The sequence below is a fragment of the Geotrypetes seraphini genome, chromosome 3, assembly GCF_902459505.1.
Source record: "Geotrypetes seraphini chromosome 3, aGeoSer1.1, whole genome shotgun sequence".
Classification (NCBI taxonomy): Eukaryota; Metazoa; Chordata; class Amphibia; order Gymnophiona; family Dermophiidae; genus Geotrypetes; species Geotrypetes seraphini.
In genome coordinates, this window is record NC_047086.1 from 402469381 (window position 1) to 402494029 (window position 24649).

Genomic DNA, 24649 nt, shown 5'->3' on the forward strand with positions numbered 1-24649 from the left:
TAGGGGACACTCGAAGTTACAGGGAAATACTTTTAAAACCAATAGGAGGAATTTTTTTCAGAGAATAGTTAAGCTCTGGAACGCATTGCCAGAGGTTGTGGTAAGAGCAGATAGCTTAGCTGGTTTTAAGAAAGGTTTGGACAAGTTCCTAGAGGAAAAGTCTATAGTCTGTTATTGAGAAAGACATGGGAGAAGCCACTGCTTGCCCTGGATCGGTAGCATGGAATATTGCTACTCATTGGATTTTGACCAGGTACTAGTGACTTGGATTGGCTGTAAGAATGGGCTACTGGGCTTGATGGACCATTGGTCTGACCCAGTAAGGCTATTATTATGGCTATGCAGGTACTCTGAATTGGAGAACCCTGCTAGCTACAGATCCCTACACTGAGGGTCCAAGATTCTAAAAATGAAAAAGTTGATATTGAATTGACAAAGAAAATTGTTTAATAGATTTCACTTTCTTGACTGTAAATTGTAGGAAATTTTAGTTGATAAAGATTTCTCATTTGATATTTAGAAAGAGGATTATGCAATAAAGTCACTAAATTAGTACAAATGTTCTTTCTATAACCTGAATCCAAAGAGGATATCTTTTTAGTATCTTCTGCGGATTCAAAAAAGTGGCCCAAATAAAGTGGCCTCCTAACTCTGGACCTAGTTGAGATCATGTCCCAAAACTTTAGATATCTTCATTAGAGATCCTAACATAACATCTGAAAATTTTTTTTATTGATTTCTGAGATGGTCAAGTGAGGAGCTCTGGATCACTTGACATGAAATGACCCAGCAGGAATTTTAACTCAAATGATTTGGGCACCTACAAAGAAAGGATACACAGCACCTTTTGCTTTATTCCGGAAAGTTCTGAAAACTTTTTTGTTTGCTAAACATTTTGGGAAATTAACTATCTCAGTCTACTTTTCCTTGTCAAACTTATGTATTATGTTTTACATTGTTGTTAAGCGAGTTGAGCTCCTCTTGGTTGATGACTCGGTCTATAAAACTAAATTTTAGTTTAGTTTAGCACCTACCAAAGCATGCCATGATCTGGAAGCCAGAAAAGAAAAATAATCCTTGAATTTCAAGTAAGATATGGAGTCAAACCAGCTTCACTGAGCTGGGTATTAAATGGTCAGAAGCAGTTGATGAAAACTTAAGTGTAGAAGATGAAGGTATCATCATAATAATAATACAAGTTATAAATGTTTACATCATCTGCACACAGCTTTATTCTGCACGCACGACATCTACCATGTTGCTTATACTTACCTCTCATTTGATTTGATCATATACTCAGAAAACTCATGGTCTTCCTTGATTACTTTGATGGGAACAATGAGATTGACATCTTGATCAGAATTGCGTAGGTGGTTCAGTTTCATATTCACAGAGAAGAGATAATCCCGCACATCATCAATGCCTAGCTTCAAACTTCGACACACTATATACCTGAAAGTAAAAAAACAAGATAGATATAAAGTAAAGTAGTCAAGAAATTTTCCTGAACTTTTCCGAGGTTCACTAACAGCAAAAACTGGGTTTTCTCTTTATTATATAACAGAAACTCAAATCTGAATTCTTAGGCCTTTCTCTCTCTCTCTCTTCTGAGTTCATAATTAAAAGCCTTTTCTAATCAAGAGAAATACTTCCATGGTCTGTAAAACCTTGAAGGCTGGAGATCTATGACCAGAAGAGCATCTTGCTTTGTAAAAGGTTGACATTTGCATTCAAGACAACTGACTCTCCTTAGAAGATATGAGAAAAAACAAGAAAGGCTATATACCAATGTGTAAAAGTAACAACTTAAAATATTCCCAATGTATTGTCTTATCCTTAACTCTAGAAAATTATTGAGAATATTTTTTTTTTGCTTATATGGTAATATGTAGAAATAAAACAAAACCATAAAGGAAAAAATAATACCTTTTTATTGGACTGACTTTGTTCTATTTCTACATATTACCTTGAAGAGTGGACTAACATGGCCACTATACCATTTCACTCAAGATGGAATATATTGCATATGGTCACATGAAAAGGCAAATGTATAGAAAAAGAAACCAAACTGAACAGTCCTACTTAACAAAGACCTTGGCTTTCTTTCTCACTACAAAGGAAATTAAATTGCTTTGTAACCTCTGTTTCCAACTATCACTGAAATGCTTTCACATTTCCCTTATATATACTGATTTTGTCAACATTTGCTTATTTCTGATCTGAGGAGGAAGGAGTTATCTTTGAAAGCAAATCAAACTACATTAAATTAGTCCAATAAAAAAGGTGGTGTTTTTATTCTTTTTTTTTATTTCTACATATTACCATATTACCTTGAAGATTGGACTAACACAGACACCATACCGTTTCACTTTTGTTTACATGAGCTTACATTTGTTAGAGGATATCGGACTAAATAACTGCAAGTTGATTACACCAATTTTCAAATAATATCAATGTAGTAATATCACTATGAATGCAATTAATCTTGTATACAGTCGACTCCACTTAAGTGCAAGCCCACGTGCGCTTAAATGGAGCATGCGCTTAATCAGAGTACCATGTGAAGAGAGTCGAGCACCATCATTTTTCTCGCAAGATCAGCAGCTTGGGGGCTGGATTCCATGCTTGCATCTATCACTGCCATCACATATCTTAGGACGAGTGACCTGTGGATTGTGTGCTTATCAGAATTGCAAATATCCAGAGTTTACGTCCATTGATTTTAATGTAAAAAAAAAAAAAAAAAAAGCTGGACCACGGCAGTGGTAGTCTGCGGATAATCGAAGCATTCCCTTAACCAACGTGCACTTAGGTGTAGTCAACTGTAATCATGACAATTGCACAGAATATTGTTTCTTTTTATACTTTGAGAGGAAAAGGAAGATGGAAAGAAGAAGAAAATCATGGAAAGTTCTAGTATAAAATCCTTGTAAGTCCTTGTGTAATACAGGGGGTTTGAGACTCGGAATTGCTTATATGGTAAGGGAAAGGGGCATTTGCGGGAAAAGGTTAGGCCTTACGGTAAACTGAACAGACGTATAGCATGACACAAATATATAAGCCAATAAATGAATCTACTTATGTAATGACGTATAAGAAAATAACCAATAAAGATGTATCATGTGATTTAGGCCAACGTGGTGTTGACCACCAAGAAATGTATAAAACCAGGCCTATAAGCAGAAGTAATCAGAACAGACATCAGAGGATCCTCAGGCCTGAAGATCACATTCTGTTACTCTATATGCTGAATGATTTATTCTTGTAAGCTGTTACTGATTTGCTAATAAATATATACTTATTGAAACCAGTATATAGCGTGTGAGGTCTCCATTTCGAGGTAGGCCTGGACAGCGGCCTACTTCAACTTTAATAAAATAAGTTCAGTACAAAACTATTCCAGGCTTGTGTGGATGGGATCAGATGGTTTGCAGGGACCGAGCTCGACAGGGCGGGGACTGAGCTCACGGGGGCGGAGATGGTGATAAAGTTTTCCCCCATGTCATTCTCTAAGTCAGACTTACTGGCCTGTAATTCCCTAGAGAGTTATTATAGAAAATATTTTTCAATCAAAGCTGGAAGCAAATCAGCAATTACCCATTCTGGAAGGTATATTTATAGCTATAGATGCACTTACTGAACTAGCAATGCTAGGCAATTCTATAACTGGGTGCATGGAGTTATGTGCACTATGTGGTAATTTATAAAGGTATATGTAACTGCTTTAACATGTAGCTCCAAGGGGATGTACACAAGGATAGAGCAAGGAAGTTTTTTTTTCACACAGCGAGTGGTGGACACTTGGAATGCTCTCCCGGAGGAGGTTGTGACGGAAACCACCATTCTGGGATTCAAGGGCAAGTTGGAGGCTCACCTTCTTGCAAATCACATTGCGGGATATGGGTCTTCAACAGGCAACACCTAGCTTAGCCGCCGCATGTGCGGGTCGCCGGACTAGATGGACCCAAGGTCTGATCCGGTGAAGGCATTTCTTATGTTCTTATGGGTGGGTCATGGGTATGTCAAGGGGGGAGGATTCTTCGAGTGGGCAGACTTATTGGGCTGATGGCCCTTTTCTGCAGTCATACTCTATGTTTCTATGTTACTTTTTCCTTCCTTCAACTTTTGTGGAAAGGGACCACATCCGCCCTTCTCCAGTTTTCCGGTACTGCTCCCGACTCTAGAGACTCATTGAAAAGATAAGTCAACGGAGCCACAAGAACTTCCCTAAGTTCCTCCAGCACCCTCGGATGTACACCAACCGGCCTCTTTTACAAAGTCGCGCTAGTGGTTGCTGCGCGGCAACAGCCCCGAAGCCCTTTAAATCTCTATGGGCTTTGGGGCCATTAGCATAGTTGCTAGCGCGGCTTTGTAAAAGAGGCCGTTAGTCTACTTTTATTTTAGCTAGTTCCTCACAAACACAACCCTCTGAAAATCGATCAGGGTCTACCACTTCTCCATCCCTATTTACGTTTCTCTTCTGTGGTCCCGTTCCCGGCACTTCACCTCTGAACACAGAACAGAAATATTTGTTAAGCAATTTCTTAGTTATTTTGATATACTGCCATTTTTAACAAAAAAGTCAAATTAAAGCAGTATACAATAAATAAAAACAGTGGGCTATATTTAAAATAAAAATATAACAAGGGGAATGTACACAGACAAATTAACCAAAAGAAGATGAAAAGGGCAGGAAAGGTTTACAATATCTTAAGGGAAAAACAAGCAGGATAGGAACAAAAGGATAGGATACGAAAAGAATAGGAAGAAAGAAAAGTAAAGATAAGCATAAGATGGTGACTACCTGGTCACAAGTAGTCTGAAAAAGTTACAGGGAAATTAACAACCTAGTCAGAATTATTGAGAAAAAGTAGCAAAGACTCTGTAGTCACAAGTCATGTCAAAAAGTTGTGAAGTGACTAACTATTAGGAACTAGGTTCAAATACCATTTTGAAATAATAAGATTTCAAGTGAGACTTAAAAGATTTCTCTGTTCACAGATATAATGGAAGAAAGTTACAGAGAGTTGGAGCCATTACAGAAAAAACTAGAGACTCTGTAAATATCCAAAAACAGCTGCCTAAAGGATGGAATAGACAGTAAGGATTGATTGGAGGAACACAGCTCCCTCCTGAGTGAATAGGGAATCAAATGAGAAAACAAGAATCTGAAAAATGAGTCTCACAATGCCACTTTTGCACTTCTTCCTATCACTAATATATCTAAAAGAATGTCTTGTCTCCCCATTTTACTGTGTCAGCTATTTTTTCTTCCATTTGCATCTTTGCTTTCCTAACTACATGACCAGCTTCTCTTAACTTTTCCAGATATTTTTGCCTGTCTTTCTCTCTGCAATCTTTTGTAGTTTATGAAAGCTAACCTTGTATTCACCTTCTCAGCTACTACTTTTGACAACCAAAGCGGCCTTCTTTTCCTCTTACTTTTCTCACAAAAAGGTTTGTTGCTCTTACATTACTCCTTTCAGCTTTGTCCACTGCATTTCCACTCCTTTCAGACAACAATTCATTGACGTAATCTCCAATCTGAACAAAGTTAGCTTTTTTTTAAAGTCTAGAACCTTTATTTTTGAATGAGCCCTCTCCATACCCATCTTAATATTAAACTGTAACATGTAGTGATCACCAGATGCCAGATGATCACCCATTGTAACATCAGAAATACTTTCCCCGTTTGTAAGCACTAAGTCCAATATGACCCCATCCCGTGTGGGTTCCATTACCAACTGCTGGAACAGTTCTCCTTGTAGAGAAACCAGAATCTCCCTACTGCTAGAAGACCCTGCAATAGGGATACCCCAATCAATAATCAGCATGTTAAAATCACCTATTAGGAAAATTTCCTCTTTTTTAGAGATATATTATGAATGTCTACTATTAAATCTCTATCCACTTCTGTCTGAGAAGGAGGCCTGTATATCACACCAATGTAAATATATTCACCATTCCCTCTTTCCAAATTGATCCATAGTGCCTCTTCCTGGTCCTGCAGATCCTGCAGTGTGGCTTTAATATGATCTTTAACATGTAACACTACTCCCTCTTCTTTTCTTCCTTCTCTGTCTTTCCTGAACAGATTATAGCCCGGTATAATTACATCCCAGTCATGGTTCTCCGTGAACCACGTCTCCATGATCGCCACTATATCCAACTCCTCTTCTTCCATCAGTTTCTAGATCCAGAATCTTGTTTCCCAGACTTCGAGCATTAGTATATCCTTCTTTCCAGATATTGCCCTCTTTTCTCATCCGTGTAGAGGTATTCAGTGATTTACTTACCTGAGGGCTTATACTCACTTGAGGACTTTATATAACAACTTTATTCTTCTAGAACGCCATAATCAAACAATTTCTAGGCGGTTTACACAAAAGAAGGCTGGACAATCAGCGAAATACAATACAAATAATTAAAAATACAAATAAATAATTAAAATACAACAAGTTTCTTAAATATGTTCAATGTAAAATTTTGTTAACCGTAATATCCACATTTAGGAAATGAATTTATCAAACAACGCTGACTTAATTGCTTTTCGAAATGCACCATAAGACAGCATAACTCCGCCAGGACTGCTGCCCCATCGCTTCTAGTTTAAATCCCTCTTCAGTAGATTAGCCAGCTTGCTGCCAAAAACACTTCTTTCTTTCTTTGATAGATGCACACCATCCCTGCTCGGCAGCCCTTGGAAAATCTTCCAATGAGCCAGGTAGTCAAAACTAGATTATCAAAGTGAGTACCTAATCTTCCCTTCTAGTAAAATAGGCACATTATTCTTGAACCTGTGGGATGTATCAAAGTAGTGCCCAGAATATAGGGTGGGACAGATGAGCCTGCGGAAAGTACTGAATACCCAAATGTGGTATCCAGTCTGGTCACTATGTCCACCTTATGAAACTTTGTGAAAGTATGTCAGAGGACTATGTGGCTGCTCTACAAATTTCTTCAGGGGAAACTGTTCTACACGCACCCAGGAGGATGCTACCCTCCTAATGGAAGGTCATGTTACATTTCCGATATAAGCAAAAGAAATATCCATACAAATCCATCTAGAAATAGTCATTTTTGAAGCTTGTTGGCCCTGGCGATTAGAACCCTCCAGCACAAAGATGATCCGACTGTTGAAACTCATTTGTCACTTCGAGAACACTGTGAACATCCAGCAATCTCAGAACTTTGTCACTTTTGGGAAAAGGTTCTGGAGAACAGAGACCGAGAGACCATTGTGGTTCCCTGAAATGTAGACATGCAAATGGAGTCACAGAACTGTAGATGCCATGTGACCCAGAAGATGCATCATTTGGCATGCAGTGATAATAATTTTTTAATAATTTTATTTTTATATACCACCCTACCACATAGTTGGAGACTGGAGACTTTTTGGCATATCTGTATGAGAGTATCTAGTCTCTGCTGTGGGAGGATGGCACAAGCCTGAGTGGTGTCCAGAAATGCAATGAACTCTAGAGTTTAAGTAGGCTATAAGTGGGATTTCTCGTAATTGACTGCAAAACCAAGAATTTCCAGAAGACGTAGAATGGAATCCATGGCCAGTTGAGCAATTTGAGGTGACAAGGCCTTGATCAACCAGTCATCCAAATAAGGGAATACATGAAATGCACAAGAGCAGAGTTTGAAAGTAGCTACTTCTAAACATTTCATGAATATTCTGGGTGCTGAGGTGAGTCCAAATGGAAGCAACTTGCATTGAAAGTGGAGTGTTCCCACTCGAAAGCAGATATTTCCTGTGGGCTGGGAGAAATGAGAATGTGTGTGTAAGCTTCTTTGAGGTCTAAAAATTTGCCCCTTCCTCTCTGAGCACACTACCCGGACTCTTGTCCACGCTCTTGTAACCTCACACTTAGATTACTGCAATCTACTTCTAACTGGTATCCCTCAGTGTCACCTCTTCCCTTTGCAATATGTGGAAAACTCTGCTGCATGACTCATCTTCTACCAACCTCATTACACTCATGTCACTGCTTTCCTTAAGTCAGTTCACTGGCTCCCTATCTGCCATCGCATACAGTTCAAGATCTTATTGTTGACCTAACAAGTATGTTCATTCTACTGCACCTCAATATCTCTCCTCGCTTCTCTCTCCTTATACACCTCCCATAGAACTCCATTCCTCAGATAAGCCACTCTTAGCTTTACCCCTCTCCTCCATTGCCAATTCAAGACTTCGTTCCTTTCATCTAGCTGCTCCCTATGCCTGGAATAAATTACCTGAGTTTGTCTGTCAAGTCCCTTCCCTTGTTTAAAAGCAGACTGAAAACCACTTTTTTTATATAGCCTTCAATCCTTAACCCTACTCGACTGCCCTCCAACCCAGCCAGCTGATAACCATTCTCCTTAACTGTTTAGAATAGATCATAAGCTCTTTTGAGCAGGGATTGTTTTCTTCTTCTTTGTGACAGCACTGTGTGCATCTGGTAGTACAGTGGTGCCTCGCATAACGAACGCCTCGCACAACGAACGCTGCACACAACGAACTTCATGTCTTGATTCACACAACGAACTTCGTTTCACACAACGAACTTCACACAACGAACTTCGTTTCACACAACGAAGTCGCCCGAGCTGCCGATGTATTGCATCCTTCCGCGCAGGCACTGCAGGCAGTCGTTAGTCACTGCGCTTAACTGCCCTCTCTCACTGTATACAGTCGTCCTTTTAAGATAAACTCAATATTTTTTATATATCATGGCTTCTAAAAAAAACAGGAAGGTGATTTCTGTTGAAATGAAACGGGAAATAATTAGAAGGAGTGAATGTGGGGTAAAACAGTGTGACCTCGTCAAAGAGTTTGGCCTCAGCAAGACCACCATTTTGACAAATTTATCTTTTTTTATGTCATCTTAGCATATTTTATGCTGCAGAACGAATTATTTTTTTTAACATGTATTGTTATGGGAAAACGCGTTTCACATAACGAACTTTTCGCATAACAAACTTGCTCCTGGAACGAATTAAGTTCGTTGTGTGAGGCACCACTGTACTATAGAAATAATTAATAGTAGTAGTAAAAACAAAGCTAGTTGTTCTTTTCTAACAGAGGTAACAGGGCTCACAGAGAGACCATGCAAGATTTCTCCTTTACCAAATATTTGTTAAGAGCTCAAGATCTAGGATTGGACGGAGACCTCTGGTCTTTTTCAGTATGAGGAAATATTTGGAACAGAACCCTTGGCCCTTTTCTTGCAAGGGAACTTGTTATATGGCATTGAGATGGAAAAGGGCTGAGAGGTCCTGGTGGAGTAGGGTTTTCCGATGGTAGATAAATAATGACTCTAGTGGAGGATGATTTGAAGGTTTTTTCTGGAAAAAGAGGCATAGCCTGTCTTACTATTTGTGAAACCCAATGATTGGTGGTTATAAGGGTTCACCATTTGTAAAAGTGAGTTAGACAGCCTCCATCAGGTTGAGTGTGAGAGACAAGCTGGGACACACTAGCTAAGTTCTCTAGAAGAAAGTCAAAAAGACTGTTGGAACTTTTGCTGAGCCTGGGTTTGAGATTTCTGAGTCCTCTGTTGTCCAAGACATCTTTGCATTTGTCCAAGACATCTAGAGCAGTGGTTCCCAACCCTGTCCTGGATGACCACTAGGCCAATCAGGTTTTCAGGCTAGCCCTAATGAATATGCATGGAGCAGATTTGCATGCCTGTCACTTCCATTATATGCAAATCTCTCTCATGCATATTCATTAGGGCTAGCCTGAAAACCCGATTGGCCTGGTGGTCCTCCAAGACAGGGTTGGGAATCACTGCTCTAGAGGACGTAGCAGGTTGAGTGTATCTTCTCTTGTTGTAATAGGAGGCGTGTCTAGGGTAAAAAACCTTTTAGATGTTTGGACAATTTATAAGAGGATAAGGTGACCATAGAGTCTTCATGTCTTAATTTTTTGGGTGGCCTCCTCTATTTTGTCTCTGAACAAGTCTTCTCCAAGACATGGAATATTGGCCAAACATTGGCATCCAGGACTGAAGCTCATGGCTATAGACTCGTGGTCTTCTCATGGCTAAAAACACTGCTGATGTTCTTGATGTGACGTCAAATGCATCAAAGACTGAACATAAGAACTGCCACACTGGGACAGACTGAAGGTCCATCAAACCCAGCATCCTGTTTCCAACAGTAGAAAATCCAGGTCCCAAGTAACTAGGCTAGATCCCAAGTAGTACAACATTTTAAGATGCTTATCCTAGGAATAAGCAGTGGATTTCCCTCAAACCATAAATTTATGTGTTTCAAGGAGATCATTGGTAATAAGTTGGAAAGATTCCAAATATTCTGTGGATATGTATTGTGAGAAAGTTTCTAAACCAGAGATTTAAAGTAGAATGTCATATAAAAGTTATAGCTGAGTATTCTTTTTTATTAATCTATTAATTTTCAAGTGTGAACAATGCATAACAAAAACAGAAAGAAGCACATTTAACTTACAGAATTTAAAGTCATTATTTTCCCCATCCCTTTTACTTAATCAATAATGTAAATATACTTAATTTATCAGTAACCTACTCTTATTTATAGTAACACTAAATTCCACCCCTCCCTCCCACCCTGGATGTGCATGGAAAACAAACCTATATTAAAGAGAGAAATCAATTATATAGATGCAATAAAAGCTGCCAACAGGCCCACACTAATTTAAATGCCTTATTATTCCCTAACAATTCCGCATTCATTTTTTCATATTTGTAAATAGAGCCTAAGTTTGCCCACCAGATTATCCTTTATTATCCAAATTCATTTCCATGTATGGTTTTTCATTTTTTTTGTTGTTTTTTTTATTAATTTCAACTTAATGGATATCAAATACAATAGTAATATACGGTAATTCCTAAGTTAACAAATATACTATTTATGCTCAAGTCCACAAATTAAGATCCAAGAATTAAAGAAACTTGGCGAAATTATATAGAAAAACAGTAATAACAAGAAACTGAGAGCTATAGCATTGAGATGGGGTCACAATATCCAAATTATAGGGCTCAAAGATTGTTAACATTCAGACGAGACATAGCCACGAAGTTGCTCAATTGTGATGGTTCAAAAAACACATATTTAAAAGTACGGTAATATACAATACACTTAAACGGGTGTCTCAAATAAAAAGTTGCCCCCAAAGATAAAACCCCAGGTTTCAAAAGAAGAAATTCACGGCGGCGCCTTTGCGTCTCCCGTGCCAAATCTGGGAACATTTGTATTTTATAACCAAGAAAGCTTTTTTGTCTATTTTTAAAGTAAAGTTTTAACAACCATGTTTTATCAATTGGCAAAGCTAAAGTAATAATCATAGTGGCTGGTGATGCTAAATCCTTCTCAGATGTTTCTAAAATCTGTGAAATGTTTAAGGGTTCTTGATCTGAAGATTTTACTTTTGGTTGTTGATTTTGTTCTTTATCAGGCAAATAATAAACCCTTGAGAATGGTGGTAATGAATCCTCTGGTATCTCTAAATTCTCCATTAGATATCTCTTAAGCATATCTCTAGGTGTTACTAACTCGAGTCTTGGAAAGTTAATTAACCTTAAATTATTGCTATGTGAGTTGTTCTCAAGCATTTCAATCTTCTTCCTTAGGTTAATATTGTCTTTAACTAAGGTCTCTTGAATTTGTTTCGATGATTCAATTTCTTTTTCTATTTTTTGAATAGATGAGTTAGAAGTATTCGTTTCTTCTCTTAAGTTCTTCAGTTCCTTATCATGTTCCTTAATTTTCCCTTCAATTTGTTGAAATGTAGGAGTAATATTTTTAACAAAACCAGCCATTAAGTCCCAAATAAAGTCTAAAGTCACTTCTGCAGGTTTAATCAGTACAATTGGAGTTTGTGTAAGTGTAAATTGCTCACCGTCCTGAAGTCCTTCGAGGGGAGTCTTCTGTCCTTCCCCCTCATATTGAGATGGTGTTCCCCCAGACATCTCCATGGGGGCCCTGGAAAGGTGGGCCCCAACCTCCGAGCTCTCCAGTAAATCCTTCCTTGCCTCTGGAGAGGAGAAAACCAGTGAATCCGGGGTTTCCCCACCCCTGGGAGAGCTGGTCGTCTGGGGCTGTGGGGGCGGTGCCCTAACGTCGGGGCTCAGCATAGTATCGGGCCCAGGAGCATCCACAACGGGTTCGCCTCCCTGTGTCCTCTGCGGGCCGCCATCCGACGTCGCTGTGACCTCCTGCATGCGCCGCAGGAGTTCGTGTATGTTCCCGAGACCCGGGGCTCCAGGACGCCGCGAGGCAGAAGCGGCACTCCGGCCCCGTCTCTTCGGCATCGCGGTAAGTGAAAACCGCTAGAAAAGTTCCAACAAATGCGATCCTGGGACACGCAGCTCAGCGCGTCCTGCTCTCAGATCGCCATCTTGGATCTCCCGCGTCCTGCTCTCAGATCGCCATGGTTTTTCGTTTTTATGTGTATATACATTTTTGCTGTTTTGTTTTATAGGCTTCTTTTATACACCCCTGAGGAAGGCTTTCTAAGCCAAAACACAAATCGTGTTGGGGTCCAGTACTAAAAGGATTAAAAGACTCTGTTAAGCTTGCATCATCTTTTGTATATGTGTTAGCTATTTATATGTTACCAATAAATTGATTGTCCTTTAAGTTGGGTGACTATGTCCCTTCCCCACTCCTTCTTTGGCTTTAACATTGCTTCTTTCATTAGATTATGAAAGGGTAGTTTTAAGCAGTCCTTTGGCCACTGTTTGTAATCCAAAGCATCCATCAACTCAGCTCTGGGTTCTGCTTCAGATACAATTTTAATGGGGATAGTATGATCCATCTGCCTGATAAAAGTTGTAAAAGATAAACTTTCAGGTTGTGATGGAGATGGATCTTATGGTATTCCATATGATTCCTCAGCAAAGAGGTCTGGATAGTACGAGGAAGAGTACTATGACAGATAAGAACATAAGAATTTCCGCTGCTGGTTCAGACCAGTGGTTCATTATGTCCAGCAGTCCGCTCACACAGCTGGAGATGGTTAATGCCTAGAAGGACGTCAAGGTGACCATTGAGGAATAAACAGAGAAGTATGACGTGGAGAACACTGACTGTATCGATGGGGAGAGTATTACCTGATGGTTTGATGAAATGTGTCTCGATGTAGAATTGATGAGTGCCTGGAACAAGAAGTCGTATGCTCTCTATAACAGTGGTTCCCAACCCTCTCCTGGAGGACCACTATGAATATGCATGAGAGAGATCTGCATATAATGGAGGTGCCAGGCATGCAAATCTGCTCCATGCATATTCATTAAGGCTATCCTGAAAACCCGACTGGCCTGATGGTCCTCCGGGACAGGGTTGGGAACCATTGCTCTAGAAGACAAATGTCCTCTAAACATGAAGCAACAATAAAGTGGTGTCTGAGGCCAAGCTCTCAATGGCTGCTGAGGATGTTGCTCAGAATGGGATGACAAAAGATGATGCAAGCTGGTACCTGAACCATATGCGACTTCAACATCACAGCCAATTCTTTTTGCACCAGTTCTTTTATCTGATCCTGTAAAGATGATGCCAGTACTGATGGTATAGTTGGTAGAGGAAATGGACTGTCTGGTATCGAGGCATTGGTGACCTCAATGTCAAAGCATGCTTCTGGGAGGACACCAGTTATAGAGACAGTGATCAAGCCTTGTAACACCTACGCTTTGAATGCGTTGATGGCGTAGACACCTTGGACAACTCAAGAGGCAAGCCTGGAAGGGGAAGGATGTCTAAGCTTCTTCGCCATATTACGAAGCTTCCCTGATAAAGGCAAAGGAGATGAACTAGTGTTGTTCAAGGCATCGATGCTCTCAGTTTCAATATTGAAGGTGGTCAGTGAGCATCAGAGTCAGCAGACATGGTCGATGTTTTCGGTGACTCGAAAAGCTTTTCTTGCATTCAGCGACTTTTTCTGAAGTTTAGAACAGAGGGTGCAGGAAATATCATGGTGTTCTGGACCTAGGCAGTTGCGTGGGTCAGTTGCTGATATAGATCAATTACACCGGGTGCACCACTTAAAGCTGCTTGGAGCCTTGGACATGGAGGGGAACACCATTTATGCAAGGTCAAAAGACAACAATAGCCAGGGAGGGTCGAGTAAATGTTAAGCTGAAAATAGATCAATGCTCCCAGTCTGAAAACAGGCTGAGAGGAGTCCAAAGACCCCAAACAAAAATTTAGGAAAAAATTGAAAAAACATTTTGAAACCGAATAACAAAAAACACAATAAAAAGTAAAATGAAGAAAAAATGTAACAGGAAGGCAAAAATTCAAAAGTTTGATTTGCTTAGAGATACTCCAAGAAACATAGCTTCTTAGCTCTGCGGAAAAATAAGAACTGATGATCTTGTGAGTAGACACTGGGCAGGAAGGCACCGGTGCATGCATGGTACGGACAGTCTAGAGACTTTGAAAGTTTTTTTTAAGTGAGAGTACACTTTAACACTGTCCATACCAGGCTCCATGGATGACATCGCCCACATGTAAGAATATGCTGCCAGTTTGTCCTTTCCAAAAATCCTTTCCACAAGTTTACATAGTAAGGAAACAGTACTGAAGACACCCACCACCACCATTCATTAGTACATGTTGCATTCAGGCTATTTTCCTACCCCAGAAGGGCTCATACTCTGAGTAATCTAAATCAGTGTCTCACAAACTTAGTCGAGCCGCAGCACACTAAACATAGTGGCTGCAGCCCAAGGCATCCCGAAGTGAGTGGACATTGCCGTGAGCAGCCAGCGAGGGGTGCCAGCAGGAAAGAGGGCTGGAGAGGAGAGGCACTGGTGCCGGCTGATTGCCTATAGGATGTGCCTCTCACTGTGAGAGGCATGTCCTGTAAGCAATCAGTTGGCGCTTCTCCTCCTCCCCAGTGTGTCATGGAACACCTGAAATCTTAGGTGGCACACAAGTGTGCCTTGGCACATAGTTTGCGATACACTGATCTAAATTACAACATAAGTCTACAAGATGTTTTTACTTAGCTTGAAAAATAGCCCTTATGTTCTAAAAGGACAGCCAGCTTCAGCTCAAATTCACAATTTAATATTTTCCAAAGTTGGTATTTTCCAAATGTGGTCTAAAGAAACAGCTAGCCTCAACTCAAGTTTTAAAATGTAGCACAACACTGTCAGCGTTTCATGGCACCCTTAGCTGCATGGAAAAGTTTACTCATTAATAGCGTTCTTCTTCCCGCTGTGTATTTTAAGCTGTCTTTAAACAAATTTTCTTATTGACTTAAGACAACATAGTGTCCAAACATTCAGGAAACAAAATCAACTGAATAAAGGTGTTTGAATTTGGCTGTTGATGGCTTTACGATTGGCTATTGATGGCTTTACGAGTCAGCAGACGACTTTACGATCATTATCCCATTCACTACCTCTCTCTCTTTGAAGTTACTCCTATGGCAACAGAAGTACTAGACTTGATGGAACAATGGATGACTGAATTTAGATTGAAGCTTAACTCAGAAAAAAACAAAATTCTTTGTAGCTTCATCTCACCCACTTGATACAAAAACATCACTGTGCATCAATAAACTTAGCTACCCTAAACCTACTATGAAGGTTTTGGGTGTAATACTGGACCAGGGCCTAACCATGAAAGACCAGGTGGACTCTTTGGTTAGAAAGGGTTTCTTTACTCTCTGGAAGCTTCGGTCCATCAGAGCATATTTTGATGCTTCATCATTCAGAATTCTAGTTCAATCCCTTATACTGAGCCAACTTGACTACTGTAATATCGCCTATCTGGCAATTACCCAGAAGAATATGCAGCGATTACAACTGGTGCAAAATGTAGCGGTCAAACTGATTTTTGGGTTGAAGAAGTTTGACCATGTGACTCCTTCCTACCGACTCCTACATTGGCTGCCGATGGAGGCACATGTGAAGTTTAAGTTTGGATGTTTCTGCTTTAATGTCCTGTTCAGTTTAGCCCCTAAATATATAACTGACCTTTTCTCCTTCCCAACCAACAGACATAAGAGAAGCTCACACCTGAATTTTGTATCTCCACCAGTTAGAGGATGTAACTTCAAAAGTTATCATCAACATCTTCTCTCATATCAAGCAGCATTATGGGGTAAAGACCTGGAACAATTACTTATGATTGCTAATATTTATGGGGAATTCAGGAGACACCTAAAACATATCTGTTCCTGAAGTACTTAGGCAGTTGATTTGCACAATCTTTCCCACAATAACTGATCTCTAGAGCCGCTATTCACTAGTTTTAACTTGCCAGTTCTACTCAATTTGTAGCATTTTTAATCATTGTAAACTGCATAGAACTTCACGGTCCTGCAGTATATACTGTTATTATTATTATTAAACTGTTATTTTTAAAAAGACACATATACGAGGGTCAAGATAAGAAAATTGGGTCATTAGGGCATAGACAGGGGGTGGGTAAGCAGAGTGGGCAGACTTGATGGGCTGTAGCCCTTTTCTGCCGTCATCTTCTGTTTCTATGTTTCTATACTGAAAACACAAAATACTGAACACAATGACTGCAGAAAAAGAATAAAATGTAAGAATGCTTTTCACATCTATGATAGAAAGAATTTGAGATATTTCATTCAGACAAGGTACATTTATTTCCAGAGGTTTTCCTTTCTATATGAAAAAAATTTTCTACACAATCTTGAACAGCAGCCAACGTGTGCAGGATCCCTAACGCATCAATGGAAAAACACGGTCCGTGTTGGGTCACAATTTCCACTGATTAAAATATGCATTTTCCATGTTAGGACACTTGTCAGCAAAACTAAAAACTATGGACTATACTCGTTGAGGTGGGAGGCTTTAAGAGTCCAAGCCTTCCAGTAAATATTTATCCTTGTATTTGCATCATGTTTTGCAGATTGTTCTAACACTGTAACTGTTGTCTATAATGGATATTATGGGGCTTCTTTCCAAAAAATAAAGACATCCAAAAAACGGCATAAACCGGCACCTGGACATTTTAATCACCAAAGCGTATAAATGTCGATTTTCAAAACCAAGTTTTTAGATGTCTTGCAGGGCATTCACCCTCCAGTATGTCTAAATGTTAAGGGGCGTGTAAAGATGTGTTTTGAGCGGGATTAGTACTTGGATGTCTTGCAGGGATAATCAAGCTTTTTTCCAAAAAGTCCAGGATGCCATTTAGACGTCCTAAGCTAGACCTGTTTTAAAAGTGTCTAAGTGCCACAAATTTATTTATTTATTCAGGGGAGCTCAGAACGGTTTACATGCATTTATTCAGGTACTCAAGCATTTTTCCTTCTCTGTTCTGGTGGGCTCACAATCGATATAACGTACCTGGGACAATGGGGGGATTAAGTGACTTGCCCAGAGTCACAAGGAGCAGCATGGGTTTGAACCCACAACCTCAGGGTGCTGAGGCTGTAGCTTTAACCATTGCATCACACATACACCAAATTGCTCTACACATACCCCAAACTGCTTGGGGTATGCGCCACACATACCCCAAACTGACCAGATGACTGCTTAAGGAACAAAAGCATGCCCCCCACACTCCCTCAGTGGTCACTGACCCCTTCCCACCCCCAAAAGATATGAACAGCTTAAGATGGTATGACCTGTCCTACTAGAGCGGCAAGAAGGTGTAGTGAACCATAGAGAGGGGGATCCATGCCCATATCCCACAGTACCCACTATATTTATGGTAGAAAGTAAGAACCCATCAAAACCCACCATACTGCATATAATAATAATAATAATTTTTATTTTTGTATACCGCCATACCCAGGGAGTTCTAGGCGGTTCACAACAGTTAAAGGCAGTACAAACAGTGTAGTTGGAATTGAAGAACATAACAAAGCAATCATAGAGTCAAACAAGTTATACGTCTACAATTTAAGTGAAGGGAAAAAAAGGTACATACATGCCAATAGGAGGGAGCAACAATCTTAAAAGAATGGGGAGGGATAGTGATGGAGAGCGTTAAGGATTTGGTCTGTTGAAAAGTTGAGTTTTAATCTGTTTTCTAAAATTGAGATAAGAAGAGGCATCAAGCACAATTTGGGCGAGCCATGAGTTTAATTTGGCCGCTTTAAAAGAGAAGGTTCTTTCGAAGAATCTTTTAAGATGACACGATTTCAGTGAGGGAAAAGCGAACAGATTTATTCTGCGGGAGCTCGTATTGTTGTAATTCAGGTTGAAGTGTGGGTAAACATAATCCGGTGACAGACCTGCAGGAATAAGGGTTATTCAGGTGGTACACAGATGGGTATTTGGGGGGACTTTTGGAGGGCTCACCATATACTAAAAAGGTCATTCCATGTCAAGTGGACCAGGAGCCCATGAACAACCCCCTTGAAATCCAACCAAATTTTACAGGGGTGTTGTCTAGGGTCTCAAATGAAACTCAGCAAAATTTTTTGGATCTATCTCAATTTGGTCAGGATCTAGGGGTGGTTGAACAAAAGCAATCGATCCACTCCCATGCATTGTGTGACCTAAAACGCCAACTTTGCTTAAGCACTGCGGCAGAAAGAAACTACCTAGGAGTCCGATCCCCTTCCCTGTATCCATGCATTTTCATATACCCACTGCCATTGGTCGTGAAGATCATGACAAGTGTATTATGCACTGAGACCACATATTTATCAGTTATTGATCCATTGTCTGAAAGACATTCCCAATAGTCAGATAATACCATATAAATTTCTAAGCTTTATTAAAGACAAAAAAGAAAAGTGCAAAAAACACACTTAAAATGCACATACATACTGACAAAGATCAGGAAATTGCATAAATTCAACTTTTAACTCAGTTTCTTGCACATGGTTTTAAAAGTCTGGTCAATGTTTGCCAAAATAGCTTGTGGATAAGTGTACTGTCTGCCTGATGAAGTGGTCATAGGTGCATTAAGGCCTGCAATAATATGCTGTTCAGGGATCCAGCATATGTCTCTGCGGGGAGGCCAGTGAAATGACCTTGCAGGACCTTGTGGATGCAAAAAATTAACCAGGATGTCGCATTCTTCCATTGAAATTTCACATACATGACCAATCCACCAAGAATTGTCATATATGCAAGCTAAGTATTGTCCAGGTTGAAAGCTGGATGCTTGAAAGGTATGGACAGGTTCAGGATCAGTATCAGACTCTAAGACATTGGCAATGAATGAGCTGGTGTCACTTGAAATTTTGCTAATGCTGAGTCTAGTAGTGTCTATGGGCTTAAATTGGTGATTTTCTCTTGTTCCAGCCACATTTGTATGGGCAGACTCGATGGGCTATGGCCCTTTTCTGCCGTCAATTTCTATGTTTCTATGTATACTAAACCTTTGCTCCTGAGCTTCAATATCTTCCTTAGCAATGAACAAAAATTTGATTTCCGAGACAGATTTATCGCAGAATTCAAATAGATCCCTTGGTGTCAAAATTTGGTTATTGAGAGGAAGTTGTAAGCTGGCATGTGCAGCTAAACGCTTGGCTGTTCTCCCAATCCCATCACATGAAGATTTGCCATGGCTGGTGCCAAAGAAGTTCCACTCAGCAGAAATTTGAAAGTCAGTATCATGGCTGCAGAAGTTAATGAAATTCCTGAAGTTTTTATATTGTGCAGCAGAACCATCACTAAAGTAGTGAATATGGCCTAAGACAGGCAAGACTTTCTTACGTAACGTATTGTAACGTAAGTAGTCACTGATCACTGATCATATGCGTAGGCTTTGGATATCAGGATTGCAGAAGTAGACAACGAAAGGGTGTAATGTCGCTTGGCTATTTTCCCAGCGAAACCCCTGTACTGCATCCTGAATGATGAAGTAATAATTTTCAGCTAAGTTCATCAAAACAATAGCATGCCCCTGCTTTATATTTGCTTTCAGTTCCTTCAGATAAGCACTTGGTACTTGGAAATAAAATGGTGGCTGGCCAAATTAGAAATTTTTCCAATTAATTTGGATAATTGTCGAGTTTCCAGTGTATCCCGATCAGTGTGAATCTACTGCTTAAATTCAATGATATCATCAGGATCATATTCACCAAAAAACTCAGTAAAATATTCCTCCAGAGGGATCTGCCCAGGACATATTTCACATCACTGCAACATGCAGTTTTTTAAGTTCATATCACAGACAGTTTTATTCAGAAGCACCTTGTAGTCATCTGGAACTGCAATTGCTTAACACCTTTTACATTGGCCACTTTCTGGTTCTGCTTCGATATCAGCTGATATCAGAAATGTTAAATTTGATGTTAATATGTGAGTTAATCAAGTGTGTATATTCAAGTTTCTAATTAGTTTATTTGAAACACTTGTTGTAACATAAGAAAATGAATAAAGATTTATAAACACATTTTTCATGTTTAATATTAAAGAAAAACTGCTATTTAATTCCTTATCATGAATTGTTACCAGCAGTGTATTTGGCATAGAATAACTTTTGGGTTCAGTTTATTAAAAAGAAAAAAAATTCGATATCAGCTGGAGTTAAGTCACCAATAATTGCAATTTGGTCTGCTATTGCATTATGGGCTTCAGAGTGTTTGCGTTTAGCATAACTTAAGGAATTTTGCTTGCTAATCTGCTGAATCTTTAGAGGAGAGATTCCTAGTGGTGAAAAGCTGGCATTGAGGTTTTCAGATACAATGGTAGGGTCATCACTGTCAGAATCAGACTTAGGGCTACTTAGATCTTGCAGTTTGACATGCAAGTCTTGCCTGCATCTTGGGCAAAGCTTTTGGCCTGGTTTAAATTGTGCTTTGTGGTAGCTTTTAAATTATCAGCTGCAGGAAGATCAATTGGGCACAGACCTTTGATATTACCATGATTCTGTTTTCTGAATGGATTACAGCAGTTTTTCTGTAGAAATTCAAACTTCGTCAGAATCAAGGCTTCATGATGAGTACAGATATTAGATTCCACGGACAGAGTACGAATATTAGATTCCACAGACAAAGTAGAAAGTCTAGAGCGTCTTTTAATTAATTCATGGTCAGACAAAGAGAAATCAGAAATAAGCTTCAAGCAGCTTTCTCCAGAATAGAAGGAAGATGGTTTCTGGCACTCAGAACTATCATAGATTCCAATACTGCAGGGCTCTAGCTTATTATTAGTCTCCAAAAGATAAGAGTCACCTAAAAATACAGAATAAAAGTAAGATGAAAAATATCAGTGTGAGAACACAAGTTGTACATGTCAGCAAGTGCAGATTAAGCTTAAAAAAACAACACAGGCATAGCCTAGTTAACTTTGGAAAGAACCAGATGCTGCACAGAAAGAACAGATGGAAAGCAACACGCCAAAGGCTTTGTCAAATAATGAAGTCATATTGTGTTATAAGGTCATGATGAATCTTAAAACCAGACTTGTTCATACAGCCACTGTGCTGTGATAGCTGCAAATCAGAACATGTTCAGAAAAGCTGCAGGTATCAGACATACTACTACAGCTATGCGTACATGCTTGTGAATCACATGGTTATGCGTTTGGGCTTGCACGCAGTACGTAGTTTGTGCAAGCCAATGCACGTTTTGACTGTCATCTTGCAAAAGTGCACAGTAAGTTTGTCAAACACTAAGCATAGTAAGAGACAAGTATTTGTGGCTGGCAAAGCTTGGTTATGAGTTTTCAGATCCATATAGTTCCACTGCACATTCACAATGAAGTGCCAATGACCCTTCAACATAATGTTTACTCAAGCAAGTAATACTTATCTTTAAACCATCAATTCTCAAAGAAAGATTGGGTCCAAGATGAAACAGGATAGCTTCTGTAGCAAAAAACATGCTCTTTCAAATGATATACAAAATAAAATTTTTTTTAAAAACCTACACATTTGAGATATTTGAATCTGAAAAAGTGAAAATTTGCATAAATGCATAAAGCCATATTTTTTGGATGGTCATATCTTCAGCTTCACTTGACTGTAAAGGCTCGTATTGCAAATCTTGGAAGTACCTCATGGTACATGTCTGCTGGTAAAGTTGTACCCTCAGCTGACTTACCTACAAGCAACAGTATGGAGCCAAACTTTGCCAAAAAATTTCATTCGAGAATTTTTTTGCCTACTTTGCTGACCTGTGGAAATGGAAGCACATTCACAAAAGATTTCAAACTAGGCACAGAAACTTGCCCCAAGGTGTTGTACCAAACTGCAAAATTTCAGACTCCTAGGTAGTTTCCTTCTGCCGCAGTGCTTAAGCAAAGTTGGCGTTTTAGGTCACACAATGCATGGGAGTGGATCGATTGCTTTTGTTCAACAACCCCTAGCTCCTGACCAAATTGAGATAGATCCAAAAAACTTTGCAGTGTTTCATTTGAGACCCTAGACAACACACCTGTAAAATTTGGTTGATTTCAAGGGGATTGAGTGTGGGCGGTTTTCAGTATTGGTCCATTTGACATGGAATGACCCAAAAGGGGGCTCTGGTAAAAATATGTACCTGGCACCCTTTATGTGAAGTTTACAGCAGTGCCCCCTAAAGTGTCTCACTGTCCTTTTGGTATGTCTGTGTGGCCTGTTCATTAAGATGCCAGTACCACCCACATCCAAATGGGCTTGATTTGGATGCTTTGAATTTGGCCTTTTGTGTATTTGAAAATGGCTAAAAAACGTTTGGTGTGCTAAAGGCCAAGATATCTAAATAGTTTTCGAAAAAGGACATTTTCCTGCCGTGATTTTCTGATCTTGCAGGTGACGTCCAAAGTTGGATTCAGACATCCTATCGAAAATGGTCCTCTATGTATTTTGGAAAACTTCAATAAAAACATTTGAAACAGACAAGAAATATTTGGACTTTCAGAGACTGGACATTTAGTACAAGTGTTGACAATTTGGAATAAAGTGTGTTTTGTTTTAAAGATTTATTTTCCTGGATTTTCTTTTCCAGACTTCACTTTTGTTGCTTGTTGTTCAAGGCAGATGTAAATATACATACATATTTTTAAAACTACACATGCATATTGCAACTCTGCCCTAGTTTCCTTTAGATTGTCCCCCTGGGAACCAACAAACATAAGACATGTAAAAGTGGGCACCACCTTTCGCTGCCCTTACTTGTCACAAGTATCTATCTTTGCACAATTTTCTAACAGCCTTTTTCCACATGTAGCAAAAAAGGCCCTCTTATTGTTTCCCTGATTACAACACATTCTTATAATACCAAGAATGCTAAAAATTTATATTAAAACAAAAATATATTTCTAGCATGTACCCTACGATAGAAGGAAGAAAGATTTCCAATTATATAACATAAGAATTGCCATATTCTAAAATTTGCAGATTGTCCAGCTTTATTCCTTGGGTTGCATATAAGAGATCTATACTACATACTTAAGATTCATATTTTCCTTTAATCTATTTCTTTTGTAACAAGTTGTACCCTCACTTCTTGCAATCTGTAATTCGCTGATTGTCCAGCCTTCTTCGACGTGAACCACCTAGAAGTCATTCGATTGTGGCGGTATAGAAGAATAAAGTTATTATTATTATAATGGGACAGACTGAAGGCCCATCAAGCCCAGTATCCTCTTTCCAACAGTGGCCAATCTAGGTCACAAGAACTTGGCAAGATCCCAAAAGAGTAAAATAGATTTTTATGCTGTTTATCTTTGGAATGATATGAATTTTCCAAGTCCATATTTGTAATGGCTTATGGATTTTATTTTAGGAAATTATCCAAACTTTTTTTAAACCTTGCTAAGCTTTTACCCCATTCTCTGGCAATGAATTCCAGAGTTTAATTACACACAGAGTGAAGAAATATTTTCTCTGATTTGTTTTAAATGCAGTGCTTAGTATGCCCCCTAGTCCTTGTATTTTTGGAAACAGTAAACAAGCTATTCAAATCTATTTGTTCCACTCCACTTACTTTTTAATAAAGTATTTTAAATATTAAGATTCAAACAGAAAGGATATAGCAAACATTTGTTTCACCTAATATATTTTCTGTAGTGTATATAAAAGAGCCTCTTACAATGACTCTGGTACAAGAATGAAACAATTATGAATTTCCTTTTTCAAATCGTACCTTTCTGAGTTGGCAGGACGGCTGGTAACAGGTTTAAAAAGAGACACCCGCTCAAAACAGCAATACAGTAAATACACAAGGCCCACACTGAATGTCGTGAAGAGGTCAAAGGTCTTACATACAAAATGTCCTCCTGAATCCAAAGAATAAAGAAAGTCAAATTGATGTACAACAACAATATATAAACACACATACTGCTGTACACAGCAAAGAAGAACCGTACACAGCTGAAAACCTGCATTCAAATATGCTTTTCCCTAAGTAGGTTAGAGCAGTGTTTTTCAACCTTTTTACACCTATGGACCAGCAGAAATAAAATAATTATTCTGTGGACCGGCATCGATCCGTGGACCGGCAGTTGAAGAACACTGGGCTAAGTCATGGGCCAGACCCCGCCCATCTCTACCCAATCTCCACCCCAGACCCCGCCTCCAAAATAATACTAATTGCACCTTGCACGTCCCGTGCCTCATCTGGAGGCCTTCCCTCTGACGTTGCAACGTCAGAGAGAAGGCTTCCGGTTCAGGTGCAGAATGCCCGTAGGAGCCACTGCCCGTGGCTTTGTGTACTGAATCAGGAGCTGGCTCGAAGATAACGCCGCATCGATCGCACCGTGGACCGGCGGTTGAAAAACACTGTTTTGGGCCTGATGCACATGCT

The 24649-nt window shown here is 39.5% G+C and overlaps 1 protein-coding gene across 2 annotated transcripts in view; it reads right to left on the reverse strand.

The window, feature by feature from the left end:
• The window catches only part of CMTR1 (cap methyltransferase 1), a 289978-nt gene that overhangs the window by 101528 nt on the left and 163801 nt on the right, over positions 1-24649 (reverse strand). For both annotated transcript variants that reach the window (XM_033935382.1, XM_033935381.1), the window contains 2 exons: positions 23990-24122; positions 1273-1452 (listed from right to left, as the gene is read on the reverse strand). In XM_033935382.1, coding sequence (XP_033791273.1) covers positions 1273-1452; positions 23990-24122 — 313 coding nt within the window. The remainder of the gene's footprint in view (positions 1-1272; positions 1453-23989; positions 24123-24649) is intronic.